Source organism: Geotrypetes seraphini, chromosome 8 (assembly GCF_902459505.1).
Source record: "Geotrypetes seraphini chromosome 8, aGeoSer1.1, whole genome shotgun sequence".
NCBI classification, from domain to species: Eukaryota; Metazoa; Chordata; class Amphibia; order Gymnophiona; family Dermophiidae; genus Geotrypetes; species Geotrypetes seraphini.
The window spans coordinates 81,300,083-81,325,365 of NC_047091.1; the positions used below are offsets into that span (position 1 = coordinate 81,300,083).

At 46.5% G+C, this 25,283-nt stretch overlaps 1 protein-coding gene across 1 annotated transcript in view; it reads left to right on the forward strand.

Moving 5' to 3' along the window:
- The window catches only part of NXF1 (nuclear RNA export factor 1), a 198,781-nt gene that overhangs the window by 112,177 nt on the left and 61,321 nt on the right, over positions 1-25,283 (forward strand). The window contains exons 12-15 of the mRNA XM_033954850.1: positions 10,297-10,352; positions 10,515-10,622; positions 16,877-16,935; positions 17,344-17,459. Of these exons, the coding sequence (XP_033810741.1) occupies positions 10,297-10,352; positions 10,515-10,622; positions 16,877-16,935; positions 17,344-17,459 (339 nt within the window). The remainder of the gene's footprint in view (positions 1-10,296; positions 10,353-10,514; positions 10,623-16,876; positions 16,936-17,343; positions 17,460-25,283) is intronic.

A 25,283-nucleotide genomic window follows, 5' to 3' on the forward strand; every position in this document is an offset into this window, starting at 1 on the left:
ATTATGTTTTACAGTTGTATTTTCTTTGGCCAATTCTCCCACCATCCCATCTCTGTTAACTTGGAGGTCACCCAACAGTGAGAATATGCTGCCTGCTTGTCCTGGGATAAAGCACAATTACTTACCGTAACAGGTGTTATCCAGGGACAGCAGGCAGATATTCTCACAACCCACCTAATTCTCTGGGTTGGCTTCTTAGCTGGCTTATCTTAACCGAGGGACCGCATGCCTATGTCGGGCAGGAAGGCACTTGCGCATGCGCTGTGCAGGTATCAAGAACTTTTTCAAGTTCTTGAAGTGTCCGTTCCGGGGCTCTGTCGGTGACGTCACCCATTAGTGAGAATATCTGCCTGCTGTCCCTGGATAACACCTGTTACGGTAAGTAACTGTGCTTTACAGCTTCTCCCCTCTCTTACTCTTATACCAATGTGTCTTTTGCCTTCTTTTCTCCCTCCCTCCCTTCGCTGTGTTAAATATTTCATGCCGTCTTCCTTCATCTCCTTGGTTCAGCATCTTTCCTGCCTTTCTTTCTCCTCTCAGCAGGTCCAGCACTTCTTTCCCTTCCCTCGGTACTCCTCCCTTGAACACCACTCTCTCTTTCCTCCAGTCCCTCCTGCAGTCCAATACCTCTCTCCCTTTCTCAACACTCCTTAAGGATCCAGCACCTCTCTTTCTTCCCTCCAACCACCCTCCAATGAGACCAACACTTTTCTACATTCCCTCTAGCCCTCATCCAATGAGTCCAACATCTTTCTCCTTTCCCTCCAATTCCGAGCCACAGGTCCAGTTCCTCTTCTCTCCAGCTCAAAGCCACGGGTCCGGTACCTCTCTCTTCCCTCCAACTTCCAGCCACGGGTCCGGTACCTCTCCCTTCCACCTCCCAGCCCTACGGTCCGGTACCTCTTCCTTCTCTCCAACTCCCAGCCCTGCGGGTCTAGTACCTCTCCCTTCCTTTCAGCTCCAGTCTGTCTGCCCCCTCCAACCCGGGATCAAGCACCTCTCCCTTACCTCTAGCACCAGCCCTCCCCCAACATGAGTCCAGCACCTCTTTCCCTTCCCTGCAGCCCATCTCTCCCCACATGGGTCCAGCACCTCTCTCGCCCCCAGACCAGATCCAGCACTGCCCTTCTCTTCAGCTCCAGCTCTGGAGCCAGCCAGCAATCCCCCTCCCCTTCCCCCTATGGGTCCATTCAGCTCTGGAATCAACCAGACAGACAGTACTAACCCGCACAGATCATAGCAGTAGAATTCCCCCTCCCCCCACTCCCCTCCACGATTCCAGCAGCCCTTCCTGCAGGAAGAGCAGCAGTGGCACCCTTCCCCCATGGGTCAGCATCTCTTCAACTCCCCTCGTGCCTATTTTATCTGAAGGAGCCAGTTATGCCCTAATGATGAGTCTTAAGAGGCCTGCTCCAAAGCCTTCATTCTGCTGAGTCCCTCCTTTATGTAACTTCTGGTTTCATGACATTACATCAAGAAGGGACTGTGAAGAAGGAAGGCCTTGGAGCAGGCCTCTGAAAATTCTTCTTTGTGATGTGGACGGCTCCTTCAGGTAAAATAGACGTGAGGGGAACTGGGGAGGAGATGCCAAGTCTGATCTGGGTGCATTGTATTTTGTTACCACGGGAGCAAGGCTTTTTACCTCTTCGTCTAAGCAGTAAAAGACCATTCTCCCATTCCCATAAGAACATAACATAAGAACTGCCATCTCCGGATCAGACCTTTGGTCCATCAAGTCTGGTGATCCGCACACGCGGAGGCCCAGCCAGGTGTATGTGAGAATATATGCCTGCTGTTCCCGGATAACACCTGTTACGGTAAGTAACTGTGCTTTAATAATAATAATAACAACAGTTTATATACCGCAGGACCGTGAAATTCTATGTGGTTTACAGTGATTAAAAATGTTACAGATAGAGTAGAACTAACAGTTGAAGTCTAGAGTTCAGTTATTATGGGAAGGACTGTGCAGAGCAGCTACCTAAGTACATTAGGAATAGATGTTTTTAGGTGTCTCCTAAATTCCCCATAAGTGTTAGCAAGCATGAGTAATTGTTTCAGATCTTTACCCCATAATGCTGCCTGATATGAGAAGAGATGTTGATGATGTCTTTTAAATTTACATCCTCTAACTGGTGGAGAAACGAAATTCAAGTTTAAGCTTCTCTTATGTCTATTGGTTGAGAAAGAGAAAAGGTCAGTTATATATTTGGGGGCTAGGCCGAATAGTACCTTAAAGCAAAAAAATTCTAACTTAAACTTCATACATGCCTCCCTCGGTAGCCAATGCAGGAGTCAGTAGGAAGGAGTTACATGATCAAACTTCTTTAAGCCAAAAATCAGCCTGACCGCCGCATTTTGCACCAGTTGTATTCGCTGCATATTCTTCTGGGAAATTGCCAGATAGGCGATATTATAATAATCAAGTTGGCTCGGTATAATGGATTGTACCAGAATTCTAAATGATGGAGCATCAAAATATGCTCTAATAGAACGAAGCTTTCAGGGTTATGAGCAAAGTGTCTTATTCTATCTCCACCCAGAGAATGCTCTGGATCAGACAGTGAGCGGGAGATTCTATGTCTAAAGCTACTTTGAGCAAGCTTCCCTTCAAAGGTCAATTCTTTTTTGCAAAGGGTTAGACGACCTTATGGCCAGTGTGGCAGATCGTCATCCTAAGTTATTGCCAGAGAGTAGACCACGTACCTCAAGGGGGTCAAGATGTTTCTTTTGTGGCTTCAAGCAGTCTCTCTAGTCTTCGGCAGGGCTCTCTGCTCAGGGATCATTTTGCGGATCTAGACAGAGGTTTGGGGGCTCCAGAATAACTCAGACATCAGGTTTCTGCCCAACGGCTGCTCCTAAGAAGTCCCAGTGATGGCAGACCAGAGAGCCCGATCTACCCTGAATAGGAGAAAGACTCTGAGTCCAGAATGCCTGGGTGAAAATTTGTTTGGACAAATATGTGCTGGACATCATTCGAGAGGGCTACAAACTCAAATTATTTCTTCCTCTTTGGGATTTCTTTGTGGATTTCCAGCCGGAAGACCAGAGAAGGCGGTCAAAGTCTGAGAGACGGTAAAACAGCTTCTGGTAATTCAAGCTGTAGAGTCTGTGCCAGAAGCAGAATCGAGCTCAGGCAGATATTCCACATCTATTACTCTAAAGCATTCCGTATTGCATAGTACCCCTCTATTTGTACCCCTCAATCCCCTTTTCCTTCAGGAACCTGTCCAGTCCCATTTTGAATCCCACAATCCCCCTTTGTTCTACCACTTCCTCTGGAAGCGCATTCCAGGTGTCCACCACCCTCTGAGTGAAGAAGAACTTCCTGGCATTTGTTCTGAATCTGTCTCCCTTCAACTTTTCCGAGTGCCCTCTAGTTTTTGTTTCCCCATCAGTCTGAAGAATCTGTCCCTCTCTACTTTCTCTATACCCTTCATGATCTTGTAAGTTTCTATCATATCCCCTCTAAGTCTCCGCTTTTCTAGGGAGAAGAACCCCAGCTTCTCTAATCTCTCAGCATACGAAAGGTTCTCCATGCCCTTTATCATTTTTGTTGCTCTTCTCTGGACCCTCTCAAGTACCACCATATCTTTCTTAAGATACGGCGACCAGTATTGAACGCAGTACTCCAGATGCGGTCTCACCATCGCCCTATACAGCGGGAGGATAACTTCCTTGCTTCTGGTAGTGATACCCTTTTTGATAATGCCCAACATTCTGTTCGCCTTTTTTGAGGCCGCAGCGCATTGTGCCGCTGGTTTCATTGTTCTATCTATAATAACCCCCAAGTCCCTTTCTAGGTTGCCTTCCCCCAATACTATCCCTCCCATCGTGTAATTGTACATCGGGTTTCCTTTTCCCATGTGCATGACTTTACATTTCTCCACATTGAAGCTCATCTGCCATTTATTTGCCCACTCACTCAGTTTGTCCAGGTCTCTTTGAAGTTCTCTACATTCCTCAACAGTTCTAACCTTACCGGAGAGTTTTGTGTCGTCCGCAAATTTTATGATTTCGCACTTCGTCTCTGCTTCCAGGTCATTAATAAATATATTAAACAGCAGCGGTCCCAGCACCGACCCCTGCGGGACGCCACTCGTGACTTCTTTCCAGTCAGAATACTGATCTTTCACTCCTACTCTCTGCTTCCTGTTTGCCAGCCAGTTCCTGATCCATCTGTGTATGTCCCCTTTCACTCCGTGGTTCCACAGTTTCCTTAGTAGGCGCTCGTGGGGCACCTTGTCGAAGGCTTTCTGGAAATCCAGATACACTACATCTATGGGTTCGCCTTTGTCTAATTGTTTGCTTATCCCCTCAAAGAAGTGCAGTAGGTTCGTTTGGCATGATCTACTATTACAGAAACCATGCTGGCTAGTTCTCATCAGTTTATTTTTTTCTATATGCTCATTGATGCTGTCCTTGATTAGCGATTCGGCCATCTTCCCCGGAACTGAGGTTAAGCTGACCGGCCTATAATTCCCTGGGTTGCCTCTGGATCCTTTCTTGAAGATGGGCGTAACATTCGCTATCCTCCAGTCTTCCGGGATTACCCCTGTTTTCAGGGATAGGTTGCAAATCTGCTGTAGTAACTCTGCTATTTCGTCTCTAAGTTCTTTTAGTGCTCTCGGGTGGATTCCGTCTGGGCCCGGAGACTTGTCCGATTTTAGTCTATCTGTTTGAGTACGTCTTTGAGGCTTACCTCCATGCACAATAATATTTCCTCTTGGTCCCCCTTGAAGAATCTTTCCGGCTCCGGCACGTTGGATGTGTCCTCTTTTGTGAATACCGACGAGAAGAATGTGTTTAATCTGTCCGCCACCTTTTTTTCCTCCTTTACCACTCCCTTCCTGTTTCCCTCATCCAGGGGTCCCACCTCTTCCCTTGCTGGTTGTTTCCCCTTCACATATCGAAAGAATGGTTTGAAATTCCACACCTCCTTGGCAAGTCTTTCTTCATACTCTCTTTTTGCTGATCTGACCATACGGTGACATTCTTTTTGATGCATCCTGTGCTCTTTCCAATTTTCCTTGGATTTATCCTTTTTCCATTTCCTGAAGGATTTTTTCTTGTCTCCTATCACCTTCTTAACTTCCTTGATTAACCATGGTGGATCTTTTGCTTGATTCTTTCTGCACCCCTTTCTAAACCTGGGTATATACCGGTTTTGCGCTTCATTTACCATGTCCTTGAATAGGGTTCAGGCTTGTTCCACCGTCTGTGCCTTTCTGGATCTGTTCCTGAGTTCTCTCTTCACCATTTGTCTCATGGCATCATAGTTCCCTTTCCTGAAGTTGAACGTTGTTGCAATGGTTCTCCTCCCCTTTGGCCTACCTATTTCTATTTTGAATTGGATCATGCTGTGATCACTGTTTCCTAATGGTCCCATTACTTCCACTCCATGGGCAGGTCCTCCCAGACCGTTTAGGATTAAATCCAGAGTAGCTGTTCCTCTCGTTGGGTCCTTGACAAGTTGTTCCAAGAAGCAGTCCCGTACAGCCTCCAGGAATTCCGATTCCTTCGAGCATTTTGAAACTCCATGGCTCCAGTCTATCCCGGGATAGTTGAAATCTCCCATAACTATGGTGTTTGCATTTTTACATTCTCGCCTCAACTCAGTTCTTAGTTCTTCATCCTTTGCTTCCGTTTGCCCAGGAGGGCGGTAGTACAGGCCCATCTTCACCTCTGTTCCCTTTCTCCCTGGTATTTTGATCCATATTGATTCCAGTTAGTCATTTGTCGTTGCTTCGTCCATTTCGGTTGATGGAATGGTATCCCTTGCATACAGTGCTAATCCACCTCCTCTCTGATGTGTCCTGTCTCTCCGGTATAGCTTGTACCCTGGCAGTACTGTGTCCCATTTGTTTTCTTCGCTCCACCATGTCTCCGTGATTGCTATGATGTCTAAGTTTTCATCTTTAGCCATGATTTCTAGTTCCCCCATTTTGCTCTTCAGGCTCCTTGCATTAGTGTACATACAATGTAGGTCTCCATATTTTTGCCCTCTTGTTATTTTCCCATGTGATTCATTTTTCTTTTCGTCCCCTTCTGCCGACTCTTGTTTATTGTCTCTCTTGTCTTCCCCTAGTGGTGCGTGGTATGTATCCTTATTGTGTTTTTTTTCTTCCTTTTTGCGTTTATCATCTTCCTCCTGCTCCCATTTGCCTTCCCTTTGTAGTGGTCTCCTCCTGTCCCCCTCATGTTTCGTCTGTCCCTGTTTGGTGTTTTTGGTGTCTTCCTAGCGCTCTCCCCTCTCAGCATCCTTTCGGGACACTGTCTTCCGAATCATCAACACCTGGTCGACTGTCGGCTTTCCCCTACTTCTTAGTTTAAAGCTTGCTCTATTCCTCTCTTGACGTTGTTTGCTAGTAGTCTAGTGCCCGCCTTGCTCAGGTGTAATCCATCTCTCCGGAAGAGCTTGCTCTTTCCCCAGAACGTTGTCCACTTCCTCACGAAGTGAAAACCTTCTTCTTCACACCATCTCCTCATCCACGCATTTATTGATTGTAGTTTCGTCTGCCTCTTCACATCTGCCCTTGGTACTGGCAGGATCTCTGAGAACGCTATCCTCTGAGTCCTCATCTTCAGCTTTCTTCCCAGGGTCTCGAACTGTTCGGTGAGTGCCTTCCTGCTGTAGTCTCTCCTGGCGACATCATTTGTCCCGACGTGGACTAACACTGCCGTCTCTTCTGTCTCCGCTCCCTCCAGGATCCTTTCAATTCTGTTGATGATGTCCATGGTTCTTGCTCCTGGGAGGCAGGTCACCAGCCGATCCTCTCTCCCTCCTGCGATGTGACTGTCCACCTGTCTTAGAATCGAGTCTCCCACTAGGATCGCAGATTTCCCTTTTTTCAGTCTCCGCTGTGGTTGCAGGTCAGTGTCCTTGGTGGTTCTTGTTTCTTCTTCCTCAAGGCGCTGGTAGGGTCTTGCCTCTTCCTCCTGCGTGTTCGCTCCATGGGATCCTTCTGCCTCAGTGTCAGATGGTTCGCGTCCTCTGTTCTGTGCATCCGCCTTGTTCCTGTGCTGCTCGTGTTCTTGCTCTTCCAACCTCCCGTAGTCGTCCTCAGTGAACTTCTCCCCTCCTCGATGCTCTTCCACACTCCTGTAGGCATCTTCAATGAACTTCTCAAGTTCCCTGACTTGTTCCTCGATGTGCCTCTCTCTCGTAGGGTAATCGTCTGTCTGGAAGTGGTCTTCTGGGATGTAGAGTCCCTCCAGTTCCCGGATCCTGTGCCTCAGATGATTGACTTCTCTCTTCAAGCTCTTCAGTTCCTGACATCGTCCGTACACATACGACTGCCTTCCCGAAGGGAGGTAGTTGTACATGTGGCAGTCCGTACAGTACACTGGGAAGCTCAATCCCTGGGCTCCTGCAGCTTCCATTCTTGTCCTCCTTCTAGAAGTTCCTGTGCTCTTGCTAGTGCCCTCGCTCCTATTCCTGTGTCTTCCTGATCCTCTACGTTTTATGCTTCCTGCTGCTTGTATGAGCACGTTGTCCTTCCCTTCCTAGCCCTCTGTGCCTGCCAGAGCCTTTTGCTTGAGCTTGCCTCTCCTTAACCCTTTGTCTTTACTGCTCTTCTTGTGTGAGTTCTCTGCTTATGTGTGTTCTCTCTGCTTGTGTGTGTTCTCTCTGCTTGTGTGTGTTCCTCTCTGCTTGAGTGTGTTCTCTATTCACTTGTGTGTGCTTTTCTGCCGCTGTCCTATGTGCCGAGGTGTATGTTACCTCTTGGGCCTTTCTCCTGGGCCTACCTTTTACTTGTCCTCTGTTCCCGCTGCTGTACTTCTGCCCCTCTGCTCCTCTCTTCTCTTTGATCCTTTGTGCTGACTCTCCTAGTCTGTGTTCTTGGGCGTAGTGGTCTGGCTCTTTTTAAGGCTCTTCGCAAAGGCGCGTGGAGGCTCGCCTTCGCTGTGCGCCGAACGGCTGCGCGCCGTTGGCTCCCCCCCTTCTAAGGGGGAGTCCGGGCACCGACGCTGCTGGTGACGCGGTGCGGGTGGGCGGAGCTACCTCTCGCTATCCGCTCCGCTCCGCGCTGCCGCTAGCCCCTGCTTCCTCCTCCGATGATTTTACCTCCTGATATCACCTCCTTTCTTCTCCGTCTACCTCTCCTGCTTCCTCAGCCGCTGCCTACACTCGCTGCCTCCACGCGGCTGTGAAAACCTTAGCGCCGCTGGCCCCTCCTTCTAAGGGGGAGTCCGGGCACCGACACTGCTGGTGACGCGGTGCGGGTGGGCGGAGCTACCTCTCGCTACCCGCTCCGCATTGCCGCTTGCCCCTGCTTCCTCCTCCGATGATTTTACCTCCTGATATCACCTCCTTTCTTCTCTGTCTGCCTCTCCTGCTGATCCGGAGTTGGCAATTCTTGTGTTCTTATGATGGTGGTACCAGCAGCATACCTGCGCAAGGCAGGGATTCAGGTAACCCATACTTGGACAATTTGTTAATCTAGGCTCCATCCAAGTCCGACAGACATGGCAGTGATGCAAGATGTTCAGCTCCTGCAAGACATGGGATGGATTATAAATTTCTGAAAGAGTTGCCTGGAACCGCCCAATCCCTGGAGTACTTGGGAATCCTCTTTAGCATGACAGAAGGCCATGTTCTTCCTTCCGGAGTCACGCAAGCTGAGGCTAAAAACCCAGATTTTAGAGTTCTTGCCAATGCCAACTCCTATGGCTTCGCACTATCGAATGGTACTGGGGTCGATGGTGGCGACCATAGAAGTGGTACCTTGGGCAAAAGCTCATTGCGCCCTCTTCAGAATGCGCTGTTATTCCACTAGTCTCCGCAGATGGATTTGTTCCGGATGCCATTGACCTGGATGGTGGAAGCGCATCAAAGTTTGCATTGGTGATTTCTGGAAGAGACACTGTCCAATTGCTGGCCTCTCTGTATTTCCTCTTGGGTGATATTGATAACAGATGCTAGCCTCTACAGCTGGAGATGTCATTACAAGGGTCGCCTGGTTCAGGGCTAATGGTTACCCCCTCTGAGAAAAAATGGTCCACAGAGAGCCATTTGTCTAGCACTGCTGTCCCTTGAAAATATCCTGGAAGGTAAAGTGGTCAGGGTATTCTCGAACAATGCCACATCAGTGGCATAAGTCAATATACCTGGAGACACTAAGGCCCTGATTCTATAAAGGGCGCCTAAGTCATGCCTAAAGTTAGGCGTGCTTTAGGCATCCAATCTAACAAGTGATAATTGGTACTTAGGCATCCAAAGGACATAGATGCCACTTTGTAGATGCAGCTACAATTTCATGAACGCCCATGTTTAAAACTCGCGCCTAACTCAATAGGCGTGGGCATGGAATGGGCGTGGTTTGGGCAATGACTCAATTTGTGCGTCCTTCAATTCATTTACATAATACTGAGCAACCTAGGGCATCCATATCATGCCTATATTCTAGGCGAATGTAAACCAAGTCTACTTTTGAGCTTAGTTTGGGCTTCAAATAGATCTTAGTTCTATGGACAGAACTTAGCACTCTTTGGACGTTCTTAGTATGATCTGCTAAATAGCTCTCTGGGATTTATTTTTTGCTTTATTAAGCTCAAAATACATTTAATAAGCCGTCACATTAACAGGACACATCAATACAAAGATATTGCATGAAAAACCTTCTATTTTTGTGGGCAAACAGCAATGCTATTTGCTAATTAGAGGAAAAGATCCATTAACTGAAGCACATCACATAAAAAACATAGCTTTAGTTTTCTTGCCAAAAAGCTACCCTTCTTTTCTGACTAAGTGCTCCAATCAGCTCATTCTTGAAAACAAAGATTGCACATGACAAAAATATATAGATTGCATACATAACTTCATTTGCAAAAGGTTAAAAACAGATACAGACCTTATCATGACTTCTACTTCATTGCAAATGGAGGTTTGCAGCTTCACAATGGTGACCTCATTGTGAAATCATCAAGATGCACCTGCAAGGTAGAATGCCACAATTAAAATATGTACTGGGGGAGCTGGGATTCAAACCCATGACCTGTGGAAGATGAGCACAGGGCTTTTACTTATTGAGCTATAGCATCTTCCAGGCAGGTGTCTCTGACTGCCCTGTGATATGATAGCTTAGGGATCTGTCTGTCATAATTAGATTGTAAGCTCTTTTGAGCAGGGACCATCTCTTGCACGTGTTTAATGTACAGTGCTGCATGCATTTGGTAGTGCTATAGTAATAATAAATAGTAGTAGTAGTAGGTATGCGCAGATCATCCAGGGTCTGTTCTGCACAGCTACTATAATATTTCTTTCCAACTAAATCCTCCTCATTTTATTTCTAGGGTAGCTATTTTGCATCTGATGACATTAAGGCGTTGGTCCTGCGGTTCCTTCAGCAGTAAGTTGTGTTGGCACAGCACAAGATATTGGTCTTGTTCTTGTCTCTATGTCTCTCTCTGTTATTGCTTATTCTAATATCTAAGCTTTGTTGATTTCTCTCATTAGGATAGATTTTCTCTGAAGCTTTGGTATATTTCACTATTGTTCTCTTTTCTGGCAGATATTACTCAGTTTATGATTCTGAAGACAGGCAGGGTCTTCTGGATGCATATCATGATGGAGCCTGCTGCTCTCTTTGCATCCCTGCTGCATTGGGAAACCCTAACAGGTATGGTCTTTTCTTTGTGGTGATTATATTTAGTAAAGATAGGAGCTGTCATGGAGACACTATGTATTTTATGGAGTGGATTCTCTCTTGAGGTGACTTGAGACCAGTTCAGATGTGTCTTTCTTGGGGTGACTGTGATTGGAGCTATGTTCTCTTTCAACTACATTGAGAAATGCTGATGCTTTTCTTTCTGGTGGGAGTGCTCCAGCCATTTCATGATTTGAACCTCACAGGGCCTTGTAATCCTCAGAAGTTGCCAACCCTGGACACTCAAACTGATCTTCCAAACAGCTTAGAGGTACTATTAATTAGTGATCTTCCAAGCAGCTTAGAGGTACTATTAATTTGGGAAGAGCTTTCTCAGGGTAGCTGTATTTAGTGGAGATGATAAAGGTCCTAACTGGGGGAGCTTTCTTGGAGAAGTCTGTCTTGGGCTGACTAAGCATATGGGTGGATCCTAGGCTGTTTGGTTGTGGAAATCTCTAAAATCTTGAAGGATCTTTCTTAGGGTCACTATATTGGAGGATTTCTGTAATTTACTGATTTGGTTGGTGTTTCACAGGATGACTGTATGGGGGAGATCTCTCGGTCAGTACATGGGAATAATTTTTTTTGTAAGATGTCTATATATTTAGGGGATCTCTCTGAGGATGCATGCTTAATTTTTGGGAGTGCTTTTGAGGTTACTGTATGGATAAAGACTGTATTGAGGAATCTTTCTCTCTTAGACTTTCTGTAATGGGGGATCTCCCTCTTGAAGTGATTTTTTTTTCTCTGGAGACAAGCAGGGGATATGCAAGCACACTTGTTGGTGAAGTCCGTTGACTGAGCCTATATACCGGTGCTCTCCCCTAGCTAGGTAAGCTTTGAGCTTACTGGGCATGTATGGGAGTCCCTACCTCCACAGCCCCTCCCCTCTGGATGACAGTTTTTCTTTAACCACTCCTGACAGGTCGCAGCTCTCCCCTCTTCTCTCCTCAGATTCTTAATTGCAAATCTACTTATTTCCTTAGTTAAATATATCTATCTATGTACAGGGCCGGTTTAACGGGTAGGCTCAGGAGGCATGTGCCTAGGGCCTGAACTTACCAGGGGTGCCCGCTGAAGAAAGAAGTAACAAGAAGACAACTCAGCTTTGGGGTTTTTCCCCCCCCCAAACGGTGACAGACCCATGGAAAATATTAGCAACAGACTGCTCTCCTCCCCCCCCCCCCCATCAGCAGCAACTGTTCTGTTGTAAGCAGTGCTCATCCCAAAGATTCTCCTCTGATGCAGCTTCCTTTTTCCTTCTGGGCGGTTCGCGTCAGAGGGAAGCTTTGGCCGAGCAGCAGCACCACTTGCAACAGAATGGTGCTTCTTTCCCAAATATCACTTCCTTTCAAAGACATGCACTGTCTTAGCGAACCCGGCTATCTTTCAGCCAGGTCTGTCTGCCCCTTAGCTAAGCAAGGCATAAATCAATATCAGTAGACTGGGTGTGAAACAGAAAAAAAAAAAAAAGCCCTTGCTCACACGTCTTTGCTTGCTCTTGTGCTCACGACGAAATGCAGAGCTGAGTGGAACAGGTTCAGCAGGCGCCGCTCACCAGCTCCTGGGGTTCCACAGACTTTTACTGGGCCAGGCTGCCTTTTTCTGCATGCGGCATCATGCCTTCCCCGCCTCCTTTCTCATAAGGACCCTGGATGGTGGGAGAAATGACACATTCCTGGGTCTCACGTTCTGCTTCACTGGGCTGTGCCTGCCAAGTAAGTAAGATCAAGGGTTATAAGGGCGCCTGTATCATCCCTGCTCTTCCCAGCTGTGCTCTCTCTCTGTTGGGCATGGTGTCATCGGATCTCCCAATTGTTGATGGGAGGGGAGGGAGTAAAAGGGAGTCATTAGAAGCCTTAAAGGGGGGAGGGGGGAAGCAGTCATTGCTGTGTATGGAAAGAATGAGCATTAGTGTGGTCTTTAAATCGGATTTGTTGTAGGTAGACTGAGGCACATTTTCTTGACTAGTTTTTAGCAGCAGACTAAGAGAAGACTGACAAAGAAACGTGCTTGAATGTAACTTGCCTTGAGCTCCATTTGGGAAACGTAAACAATAAAATTTAAATCCAACAAAATCCAAAACCCAATCTATAAGAATCATTAGAAAATATAGGTGAATCATAAAATGCTTCCAATGTGAATGGGGGATGGGGGAGGGGAGAGCAGGGATACTTTTAGACTGAGACCCAGAAAAGAGTGGAATAGGCCCCAAAGCCTGCCAGCCTCCTTCAAATTTGCATAGGCTTGGGACCCCTTGTGACATGAGGGTTCAGGGCAAGGGCCTTGGTTGCACCTCTCTAATGACAGTCCCCAGGAGTGGAGAGAGGGAGTGGAACATATTAGAGGAATTACAGATTTGGTTGTTTATACATACATATGGGTTACAGTTGGACAACATAGAGTGAGGCAGATGAGAGGAATTGCATGTAGTGCTGGTCTCAGGGCACTGGTCTTTAACCTAGGGGCCGCCACGGGAGCGGACTGCTGGACACGATGGACCACTGGTCTGACTCACAGCAGCAGCAATTCTTATGGTTTACAATGCATTTGATGGTTACTCTGGCGACGACTCATACCATATCATTTCTTCAAGCCCTAGGCTTCGAGATCAGTTTCCCCAAATCGAACCTTCATCCATCTCAATGTCTGCAGTTCATTGGGGCCATTCTAGATACCACTCTTATAAGGGCGTTTCTCCCTCCAGATCTTCAAAATATTCTCCTTCGCCTCTGTCATTGGATGTTACTAGTAAACAAAATCTCAGCGAGGCACATGATGGTTCTTCTAGGCCACATGGCCTCCACAGTACATGTGACACCTTTCGCCAGACTCCATCTTCACACTCCTCAATGGATCCTCACTTCTCAGTGATCTCAAGCGACAGATCGTCTATCAAAGCATATGTCTAATCTCGTCTCTTCGACAGTCGCTTCACTGGTGGATGACCTCCAATCTATCCAGAGGTCTCTTTTACCACTTGCCTCCTCATCAAAAGGTGATCACAACAGACGCATCCCCTTATGCCTGGGGAGCACACCTGGAAGGTCTTCAGACTCAAGGTCTTTGGTCTACCAGGGAGCGCAAGTTTCACATCAATCTGCTTGAGCTCAGAACAATGTATTATGCACTCAAAGCTTTCCAACATCTCCTGAGTGCTCAAGTCCTCCTCCTTCGCACGGACAATCAAGTACCAATGTACTACATAAACAAGAAGCTCAGCGAATCTGGCTTTGGGCAATTGTTCGCAACATTTTTCTAAAAGCCGTCTAAATTCAGGTGGAGCAGAATTCCTTGGCAGACAACCTCAGCAGAATTCTTCAGCCTCACGAATGGACACTCAGTTCTGCAGCTCTACATCCCGTTTTTGCACAGTGGGACACTCCTCAAGTGGACTTGTTTGCCTCTCACCACAACCACAAGTTGCCTCAGTTCTGCTCTAGACTTTACTCACCTCACTGTCTGTAAGCTGATGCGTTTCTTCTGGATTGGACGCAAATGTTTATGTATTCGTTTCCTCCCACTCCCCTTATCTTGAAGACTCTTTTCAAACTCAGGCAGGAGTTAGCCACCATGATTCTAATTGCTCATCAGTGGCCCCAACAGCATTGGTTCTCTCTTATACTTCACGCAGCACCAGGGAGCCAATACCGCTACCAATTTTACCTACTCTGCTTACACAGAATCAAGGATCTCTTGTGCACCCCAACCTGCCATCATTACACCTAACAGCTTGGTTTCTCTCTGGCTGAATTCATCTGAATTTCATCTCTTTTTGCCAGTCCGACATCATAGATGCTTCCAAGAAACCAGCCATTCAACAATGTTACCAACAGAAGTGGACTCGTTTTTCTTCCTGGTGTCTTCTTCATCATCATGATCCAGCTTCCTTGTCAGTAGACCTGATGCTGGATTATCTTCTCAATCTCTCTGACTCTGGACTAAAATCTACATCTATTAGAGTCCATCTCAGTGCTATTACTGCTTTTCACCGACCAGTCAAGTGCAAACCTTTTATTGCTCATCCTTTGGTCTCCAGATTCATGAAGGGCCTTTTTAATGTAAAACCACCTCTTAAACCTCCAGTTGTCTGGGATCTTAATGTGGTTTTTGCCAGGTTAATGAAGCCTCCATTTGAACCAATGGCCACAGCACATCTCAAGTTTCTTACCTGGAAAGTTGTATTTCTCATCTCACTCACTTCTGCACGGCGGGTCAAAGAGCTTCAGGCATTAGTGGCAGATCCACCTTTCACAGTTTTTCACTATGTCGAAAGTTGTCACTAAATTCATCTCAATCAGTCAATTATGCTTCCAGTTTTTTTTTCCCTAAGCCTCATTCTAATGTAGGAGAAACGGCTCTTCACATTCTGGATTGTAAACGCGCTTTAGCCTATTATATTGACAGAACAAAGCCACATAGAACATCTCCTCAACTTTTTGTCTCTTTCGATCCTAACAAGTTGGGCCAACCTATTACTAAGTGAATGATTTCCAACTGGTTGGCTGCCTGTATATCATTCTGTTATGCTCAGGCTGGACTGCACCTGGAGAGTCATGTCACAGTCCACAAGGTTCAAGCTATGGCAGCTTCTGTAGCTTTCCTTAGATCCACTCCTATTGAAGAAATCTGTAAAGCTTCCACCTGGTCCTCAGTTCATACTTTCACTTCTCATTACTGTCTGGAATCTTTTTCCAGGCAGGATAGGCACTTCGGCCAGTCAGTATTACAAAATGTATTTCCTAAATAGCCAACTCCCCCACCATCCCATTTCTGGTTAGCTTGGAGGTCACCCACATATGAGAATATGCTGCCTGCTTGTCCTGGGATAAAGCACAGTTACTTACTGTAACAGGTGTTATCCAGGGACAGCAGGCAGATATTCTCACAACCCTCCCTCCTCCCCTGGCTGGCTTCTTAGCTGTCTTATCTGAACTGAGGGACCACACGCCTACGTCGGGCGGGAAGGCACTCGCGCATTTGCAGTGCGGGCTATCGCGAACTTTCTAAGATCTTAAAGTGGTGATGCACTTTTGAAGTGTCCGTACCAGGGCTTCTTCGGTGACATCACCCTCAAGTGAGAATATCTACCTGCTGTCCCTAGATAATGCTTGTTACGGTAAGCAACTGTGCTTTCTCTGAAAATAGCAGGATAGGTTTTTTTATTTATACCTGCCTACCCTTGGAGTTGCATTCTGTATGGTGGAGACTATAATAGCTAGGTCCTGATGACAGGAACAGGTAGGAAGATGTGTGTGCACAGTGCAATGTTCAGTAAAGTTGTAGTGTACAAACTAGTGAGCATTCTCATGCAGATGGTATCACCTGAATATAAGAATGTTTAACCTTCTGTCCTCAGAGAACACTTGCTACATATATATAAATATGGACCATCCCTGCACACTAAGAGATAAAGTTATGTAATGCTCTGGGTGAATCAGTAGGTGGATCAAGGTTTATGGCTCAAGGCCCTGCCTCCCATGTGTGTCAACTTCCCTTCCTTACTTCCTCCAGGTCCAGCATCTCTCATTCTGTTCCCTTCCCATGTGTCAATGTCTTTCCTTTTCCATATCCTTCCTAGCTCAGGTGTCCAGCAAGCCAATATCTCCCCTTCCCTACTCTACTCCATGTCCAGTTTCAATCCCTCTTACCATCCTTCTGTCAATCTGCTGTTTTTATTGTTGGCCTGCCATACCATGCTGAGCCATAGAATCCACTGCCCTGCTCATCCACATTGTTTCACTCTGACCAACGGCAGCCACATTCCTTCTGGTGTGGCATTCTGGCTGCATAGACTAGAGGTCAGAAGCAGGGGTAGATTTGGGAGAGGGCAGCAAAGTGGTGCTTCTAAAGAGGATTGCATAGCTATATTGGCTGAGGGAGAGTGGGGGTGGATCTGGCTGTGCTTATAGGCTGAGGTTGTAGGAGGAGCTGGCTGTAGAGTATGTCCCATAACTGGTTCTTGTCCTGGTCTGGACCACAGCGGTTGGGTTGACTGCCACTACTCAGGACTAAGTAAGAACACTGCTTAACATCTTCTCCTTGCCAAGTGCTAGCCCTAAAATGTGCAGTGCCAAGTGATTGCCTTGCTCATTGAGTACTAGGGCAGGCCCTGTTGGGATGACTGGGAGAAAATTGAAATTTATTTGAGGGTGAAGTTACTTTTTGAAAAAGTTGGGCAGCTGGATAAAGTGAATACGTAGTAACAAACTTTTTCTTTATATTAGGAACAATCTTAGTGAATATTTCAAGGACAGCAGAAATGTGAAAAGACTGAAGGATCCAGGTAGAATTTTTTCACTTGACATTGTGGAGGTTGGGGAGGGGACAGAAGGCTCTTAGGATAGGATCGTGAAAGAGAATGCTGTGGAATGGAAGTGGGATTCTAAGGGATGAAATGGTGGTATAGAAGAGAAAATGGAAAGGAAATGGGGATTGGGCATGCACATGAGGTATTAGGAGAACATTCTGTGAGACATGGTTGCTTTGGTTGAGGAGGTATTAAAAAATCGGGTAGTAACACGAGATAATATGGAGAGGATGGAGTGATAGAAGAGAGCACAGGAGAGGGGGACATTGGTGTGGGATAACATGAGGGTGATGTTTGCTGCAGGCTAGTTTCTAAGCTTGCTCATTGTTGTTCTGTACTGACTCTAGCCTCCCAACTGTGACTAACAGTTTTCCTCTCATGCAGCCATGAGGTTGAAGTTGTTGAAACACACCAGATTAAATGTTGTGGCTTTTCTGAACGAGTTGCCCAAAACCCTGCATGACACCAACTCTTTCGTAGTGGATATCTGTGCACAGACGGTGAGTGCTTGTCTCTGTTCACAGACTTTGTTCATTTCTATGGTCTCTGGATGATATATTGCATCTCTGTGTACAATATGCATGTGGGAAAGTGGGAGAGGGGTGGATAATTTTGCATGTAAATCAACACATTCTGTGTCGCTGATAGACCGGTATAGTTAATCTTCACAGATGAGTTATATCTCACTGGGACCAGCAGGTGGAGACTGAGACCAAAACTTGTATATTAGGTGAGGCTCCCCCTTCCCATCCAATCTTTCTCAGTCTCCAGCAGTGTGGTAAGACTAATTCTTGCACAATAACCTCTGGAATCTACACCATAGGGTCATTTATCTTTTCCAGCCTGGAAACTGTATGGAACTTAAAACCAATTTCTAGCCCCTTCCTCTGTGTATATCTCCTGTTACTTACCCCTGGATATTCAGTTTCATTTCCTACAAGCCTAGGCTGTAGGGGCTTATCTTTTCTGCTCGTATTTTAATTAACTTTTAGTTAATTAATTAAACTGGAACGCTCTTCCAGAGTCTGTCATGGGGGAAAGCACCCTTCAGGGATTCAGGACAAAGTTAAACGGGTTCCTGCTGAACTGGAATGTACTCAGGTGGTGCTAGTCTCAGTTGGGGCACTGGTCTTTGACTAGAGGGCCGCCGCGTGAGCAGACTGCTGGGCACAATGGACCACTGGGGGTCTGACCCAGCAGCAGCAATTCTTATGTTCTTAATTAATTCTTGGTACGGATCTTGCCCTGGTGCTACAGATTCACCCTGCGGGGTAATCCTATGGCGGGAGATCACAGATTTTCTGTAAAAGTCTGCTTTTGGGGGGTTACCTGTTAGTTGAACTGCAGTAAGCCCTCTAGACAGCCTGCTGGTCAGATCGGATCTCCAGGTTTGGGAAACATCTCTCCTTGGCTCGTCTACTAAGGGGTAGAGCACAGGCTGCACGGTTCCGTGGAGGCACGCCCAGGATCAGAACCGGACCGCGTGTCTTCCCTAATTGTCCAGAGGGTCATAAGAATAGCCTTACTGGGTCAGACCAATGGTCCATCAAGCCCTGTAGCCCGTTCTCATGATGGCTAATCCAGGTCACTTGTACCTGGCCAAAACCCAAGGTGTAGCTATATTCCATACTACCAGGGCAAGCAGTGGTTTCCCCCATGTCTTCCTCAATAGCAGACTATGGAATTTTCTTCCAGGAAATTGTCCAAACCTTTCTTAAAACCAGCTATGCTATCCGCTCTTACCACATCCTCTGGCAACGCGTTCCAGAGCTTAACTATTCTCTGAGTGAAAAAAATTTTCCTCCAATTGGTTTTAAAAGTATTTCCCTGTAACTTCATTGAGTGTCCCCTAATCTTTGTAATTTTTGACGCAGCGAAAAATCGATCCACTTGTACCTGTTCTACTCCACTCAGGATTTTGTAGACTTCAATCATTATTTCCCCTCAGCCATCTCGTTTCCAAGCTGAAGAGCCCTAACCATTTTAGTCTTTCCTCATACGAGAGGAGTTCCACCCCCTTTTCCATCTTGGTCCCTCTTCTTTGAACTTTTTCTAGCGCCACTATATCTTTCTTGAGATAAGGAAACCAGAATTGAACGCAATACTCCAGATGAGGTCGCACCATGGAGCGATACAGGGGCATTATAACATTCCTGGTCTTGTTTACCATAATAATTCCTAGCAACCCATTTGCTTTTTTGGCCACCGCCGCACATTGAACTTAACATAAGATAATGTTCTTCCCAGAAATTTTTTCCAGCCGGGTGGCATGAAAAAGTAGCTAATTATTATTGTTTTCCAATGCTCAATATGACTTCCTTTTTTAAGGTTTGACACTTGTGCCAGAATATTTTTACTAAATTTAAGAAGTATCCAATTCTAGAAGTGAATAATTAGATATGTGCCCTCTTTCAAATGATATAGAGGCTTAAAAAAGGGAAATGCGTTAATGAAGTCATTGGGTTCAATCTAGCCATTTATTTCTGCATGAATTTAAACAACTAAGAAAAAAAAGATAAATATAGTTCATCCAGTCATACAAGAAACAGCTCTACAGCACCTCTAATAATGTTTTGATCACTAGGTTCCTTCCTGAGGTCTCACTGAGGATATGAAATAGATGCAATCCCCACTTCAGATCTCTTCCACATAATTTATGGAGAGGTGTTACTGAGCCTTGAAGGAGACCTGTGTGATTGCACTACAGCAAAATAATAAAGTAGCAGATTAAGATCAAAGTGAGAGCTAGGGCAAAACAGTTTAGGTAAAGATGCAGGTAATAATTAGCAATGTATTAAAAATATTTTATTTTTATTTGCTTATAATGTCATTTGAAAGCTGCTTGTTAATACAACTTTAATTCTTTATAGTAGGTGAGTATGTGGTGGTAGTGGGGGCACAACGCCTACGTCAACAGTAAAGTAAGAATAGGTTCATTAAATCCTGTGGCATACCTAGTATATATGACAGCCAGTGCTGATCATTTTTTTTTAAACCCTTCTCTATATAAAAAAGATATTTTTAGTAATAATCCATGAGTCACACAACAAGGGTGCACCTAGGAAAAGGCAGCATTTTAAACACTGCTGTGAGCACTAGAACACCAACACACGCATTGTAAAACTAAAGCCAGATCCTGCACAGTCAATTGATCCTGTACAGTCATTGCAACTGAAGCAGGCCATTCAGGCAGGGTTCCCTGAATGGAAAACTCTAAATACTCAGTTCAGTATGGAATTTTTATGTTTTCAGGCGGACTTTCTGGGTCACCATGCCGCACAGTGGTATAAAACTTTATCCCAGGACAAGCAGGCAGCATATTCTTGACTGATGGGTGACGGCACCGACGGAGCCCCGGTACGGACAATTTTAGAGTGATTGCACTCTAAGAACTTAGAAAGTTCCAGTAGGCCGCACGCGCGAGTGCCTTCCCGCCCGACAGAGGCGCGCGGTCCCCAGTTTCTTAGTTTCCGCGGAGCTAAGAAGACGCGTTTCTCTCAACGGCCGTTGTGAGAAAATCTTTTTGATACTTCCCGCTCGCGTAAACTTGTTAAGGAAATATTATTTCCTTCCTTTTTTCTTTATTTTCTTTATTTAAAAAAAAAAAAAAAAAACATTTGTTTTTTTCCTTCTTTTTCGAATTTGCCCCGGCGGGGCCTTTTGCCACCATCGAGGCCTCGACCTTCGATTTGGCTGAAGCCGTCTTTACATTCATGCCCCCTCAACCCGGATTTAAGAAGTGCCAGCGGTGTGCACGACCAATTTCACTAACTGACCCACATAATTGGTGTCTACAGTGTCTTGGTCCCGACCATCGAGCGTCTACCTGCACCCGCTGTGCGACTTTGAAAAAGAGAACTCTTAAAAATAGAGAAATTCAACAGAAATTACTGTTTGGTGCCGAAATGTCTGATTCTACAGCACCGACATCGGCACCGGCGCAGTCGGCACCCACATCATCGACACCACGCGATACCGCGTCGGTGTCGACTCCTTCAGGTAAGCCGGCTAAGAAGCCTTCCCCGTTGGAGCATCCTCCGGTCTCGATGGCAGCGAGCCCAATCCTGCCGACCTCGAGGCGCCCATGGAAGCGCTCCGCCCCAATAGAGGTGAGCCCCTCCACATCGGGTTCCTCATCCTCGGGGCGTAGAGCGGCACCACAGGTACCACAAAAGAAAAAGGTGGTACCGGTGCCTTCCCTCGAAGAACGTATAGCTGCTGTTCTGCAGACGCAACTTAAAGAACAGTTACAGCACCTCCTGCCTTCGCTCCTGGCACCGAATCTTCCGGTACCAGTTCGGTCTGAGCCACCGGTACCGACAGTGGACCGTCCTATTTTATCGACTTCCACTTTGTCGGTACCGGTACAATCTGTTTCCTCGGTCTCCATGCCGATTCTTGCACCGGAGCCGAGAGCTCACCATCAAGCTGTACAGACCTCGGCTCCGGTGCATACAGTGACATCCCCCGTTACCGAGTCAGGCAGGTCAGGGAAATCTCTTCGCAAATCCCGTCATTTAGAGCCTTCCACACCGGAATCTCGAGACCGGAGTTTTCAAGTTCGAGATCCTGACTTGTGGGGTGACTCAGAGGATCCTATTCTTTCTGAGGGGGAATGCTCTTCTGATGATGAGGACCCGTCTGCTTTGGGACCCTCCTCTAGACCAGATGTGTCTTCTTTTTCTTCCTTTTTGAAGGAAATATGTGATTCTCTCTCCATTCCTTTGGAGGCTGAGTCAAAGAAATCCAAAGCTTTTCTAGATGCTCTAGATTTTGACCAGCCTCCAGAGGAATATCTTAAGTTACCTCTCCATGACATCTTGAGAGAGACTTTTTATAAGAATCTGGAATCTCCTTTAACTATCCCTGGAGCTCCCCGAAAATTGGATTCCTTGTATAAAGTCATTCCTATCCCTGGGTTTGACAAACCCCAACTGCCTCATGAGTCCCTTTTGGTTGAGTCCACCCTAAAAAAGTCCAATGGGGCTAGTGTATATGCTTCAGTCCCTCCTGGCAGAGAGGGAAAATCCATGGACAAGTTTGGAAAAAGGCTATACCAAAATGCGATGTTGGCCAATCGATCAGGAAATTACGCATTTCATTTCTCTTTCTATCTTAAGCAGCTTATTCAAAATCTCACTGCTTTTGAGAAATATCTTCCTGATCGGAAAAAGTCTGCTTTTCACCAAACTTGCTTTTCACCAAACTCTTTTACAGCTTCGTAAATTCATGGTCAGATCCATTTATGATACCTTCGAACTGACCTCCAGAGCCACAGCCATGTCAGTTGCCATGCGATGGCTAGCCTGGCTTCAGGTTTCAGAACTCGACGTCAATCACCAGGATCGACTAGCCAATGCACCTTGCTTGGGGGATGAGCTGTTTGGAGATTCCATGGACTCCACTACTCAAAAACTATCAGCTCATGAGACTAGATGAGACACGCTTCTTAAAACTAAGAAGCCTCCACCAACCAGGCCTTTTCGTCCACAATCAACCTACCAACGTAGATTTGTGGCTCGTCCTCTGCCTCAAGCTGCACAACAGCCTAGACGTCAGAGACAACAACGACCAGCTGCTAGACAACCTCAACAACAGCAGCAGGTAAAACCTACACCTTCACAAAAATCTACTCAACCCTTTTGACTTGGTTCTCCAGAACATAGCCAGTCTTGTTCCTTCTACCCACCTTCCACAGCCTATAGGAGGACGCCTTACTTATTTTATAAGCCGTTGGGAACTCATCACGTCAGATCAGTGGGTCCTAAACATCATCCACCACGGCTACTCTCTCAACTTTCAGACTCTACCTCCTCCAAGTCAACCAAAAGAGTCTGCTTTGCATACTCCTCAGTCTTTCCTTCTTCTCCAAGAAGTTCAATCCCTCCTCCTTCTGAACGCCATAGAGGAGGTTCCTCTAGATCAGAAGGGGCAGGGGTTCTACTCCCGTTATTTTTTAGTCCCCCAAAAAACAGGAGATCTCAGACCCATTCTAGATCTCCGCGATCTCAACAAATGTTTGGTCAAAGAAAAGTTCAAGATGCTTTCTCTGGCCACTCTTTATCCTCATAGAAACATAGAAATAGACGGCAGATAAGGGCCAAGGCCCATCAAGTCTGCCCACTCCAGTGATCCTCACTATCTATCTTTGCGGATAGATCCCACATGTCTATCCCATCTGGCCTTAAAATCCGCCACACTGGTGGCCTCAATAACCCGAAGTGGAAGACTATTCCAGCGATCAACCACCCTTTCAGTGAAGAAGAACTTCCTAGTGTCACTGTGCAGTTTCCCGCCCCTGATTTTCCACGAATGCCCCCTTGTTGCCGCGGGACCCTTGAAGAAGAAGATGTCTTCTTCCACCTTGATGCGGCCCGTGAGATATTTGAATGTCTCGATCATATCTCCCCTCTCTCGACGCTCCTCGAGTGAGTAGAGCTGCAAATTCCCCAACCGCTCCTCGTACGGGAGCTCCCTGAGTCCCGAGACCATCCTGGTGGCCATTCTCTGGACCGACTCCAGTCTCAGCACATCCTTGCGGTAATACGGCCTCCAGAATTGCACACAGTACTCCAGGTGCGGTCTCACCATGGATCTATATAGTGGCATAATGACTTCAGGTTTATGGCTGATGAAACTCCTGCTTATGCAACCTATGATTTGCCTTGCTTTGGATGAAGCTTGCTCCACTTGGTTTGCCGACTTCATGTCTTCCCTGACAATCACTCCCAAGTCTCTTTCTGCTACAGTTCTTGTCAGGATCTCGCCATTTAGGGTGTAGATCTTGCATGGATTCTGGCTTCCCAGGTGCATGACTTTGCATTTTTTGGCATTGAAACTGAGTTGCCAGGACCTAGACCAGTGCTCCAGCAGAAGTAAGTCATGCACCATATCGTCTGTCATTGCTTTTTTGTCTGTTGTGCTTTTGCTCACTACATTGCACAGTTTGGCATCATCGGCAAACAATGTTATTTTACCTCGAAGCCCTTCTGTCAGGTCTCTTATATAGATGTTGAACAAGATCGGGCCCAGGACGGAGTCCTGTGGCACTCCACTTATCACCTCCGACATCTCGGAGGGAGTGCCATTCACCATCACCCTCTGAAGCCTACCTCCAAGCCAGTTCCCAACCCATTTGGTTAAAGTGTCGCCCAAACCTAAAGAACTCATCTTGTTCAGCAACCTGCGGTGTGGCACGCTATCAAATGCTTTGCTGAAATCCAGATAGACGATGTCCAGGGACTCACCAACATCCAGCTTCCTCGTCACCCAGTCAAAGAAGCCGATCAGGTTGGATTGGCACGATCTCCCCTTAGTAAATCCATGTTGGCGGGGATCCCGCAGATTCTCCTCGTCCATGATCCTATCCATTTGGTGTTTGATTAGGGTTTCCATTAGTTTGCTCACTATTGAAGTGAGACTCACTGGTCTGTAGTTTGTCTTCTCAATCAAGACGACTGGCTATGTTCCCTCGATCTCAAAGACGCATACACTCATATACCGGTCAATCTGGCCTCCAGACAGTACCTACGCTTCATGATCAATCGTTGTCATTACCAATACAAGGTGCTGCCCTTCGGTCTTGCCTCCTCTCCAAGAGTGTTCACCAAATGTCTGATTGTGGTGGCTGCCTTTCTACGATCTCACCACGTTCAGGTCTTTCCTTACCTAGACGACTGGTTAATCAAGGCCAATTCATCTCAGACTGTTCTCCTGGCCACCAACCAAACCATCATGTTTCTTCAACTTCTGGGGTTCGAGATCAATCTACCCAAATCTCATCTCATCCCCACTCAGAGACTTCAATTCATAGGAGCTGTCTTGGACACAGTCCTCATGAGAGCGTTCCTGCCATCCAACCGTCTTCAAACGCTTCAATCTCTGTGTCAGCAGGTGCTTCCACAGCGTTCCATCTCGGCAAAGCAAATGATGATTCTCTTGGGTCACATGGCGTCCACAGTACATGTCACACCCCTCGCACGTCTTCACCTGCGCACTCCTCAATGGACCCTTGCTACTCAGTGGTCCCAAGCGACGGATCCTTGCTCACGACACATATCTGTGACATCATCTCTTCGTCAGTCTCTACAATGGTGGTTGGTATCCTCAAATCTATCCAGAGGTCTTCTGTTCCATCTACCTCCTCATCAACTAGTCATCACCACCGATGCCTCCCCTTATGCATGGGGAGCTCATTTGAACGAGTTCCAAACTCAAGGCCTTTGGACAGCCCAGGAAAAGAAGCATCACATCAATTTCCTGGAACTCAGAGCGATGTTTTATGCCCTCAAGGCCTTCCAACATCTTCTCTTTCCTCAAGTTCT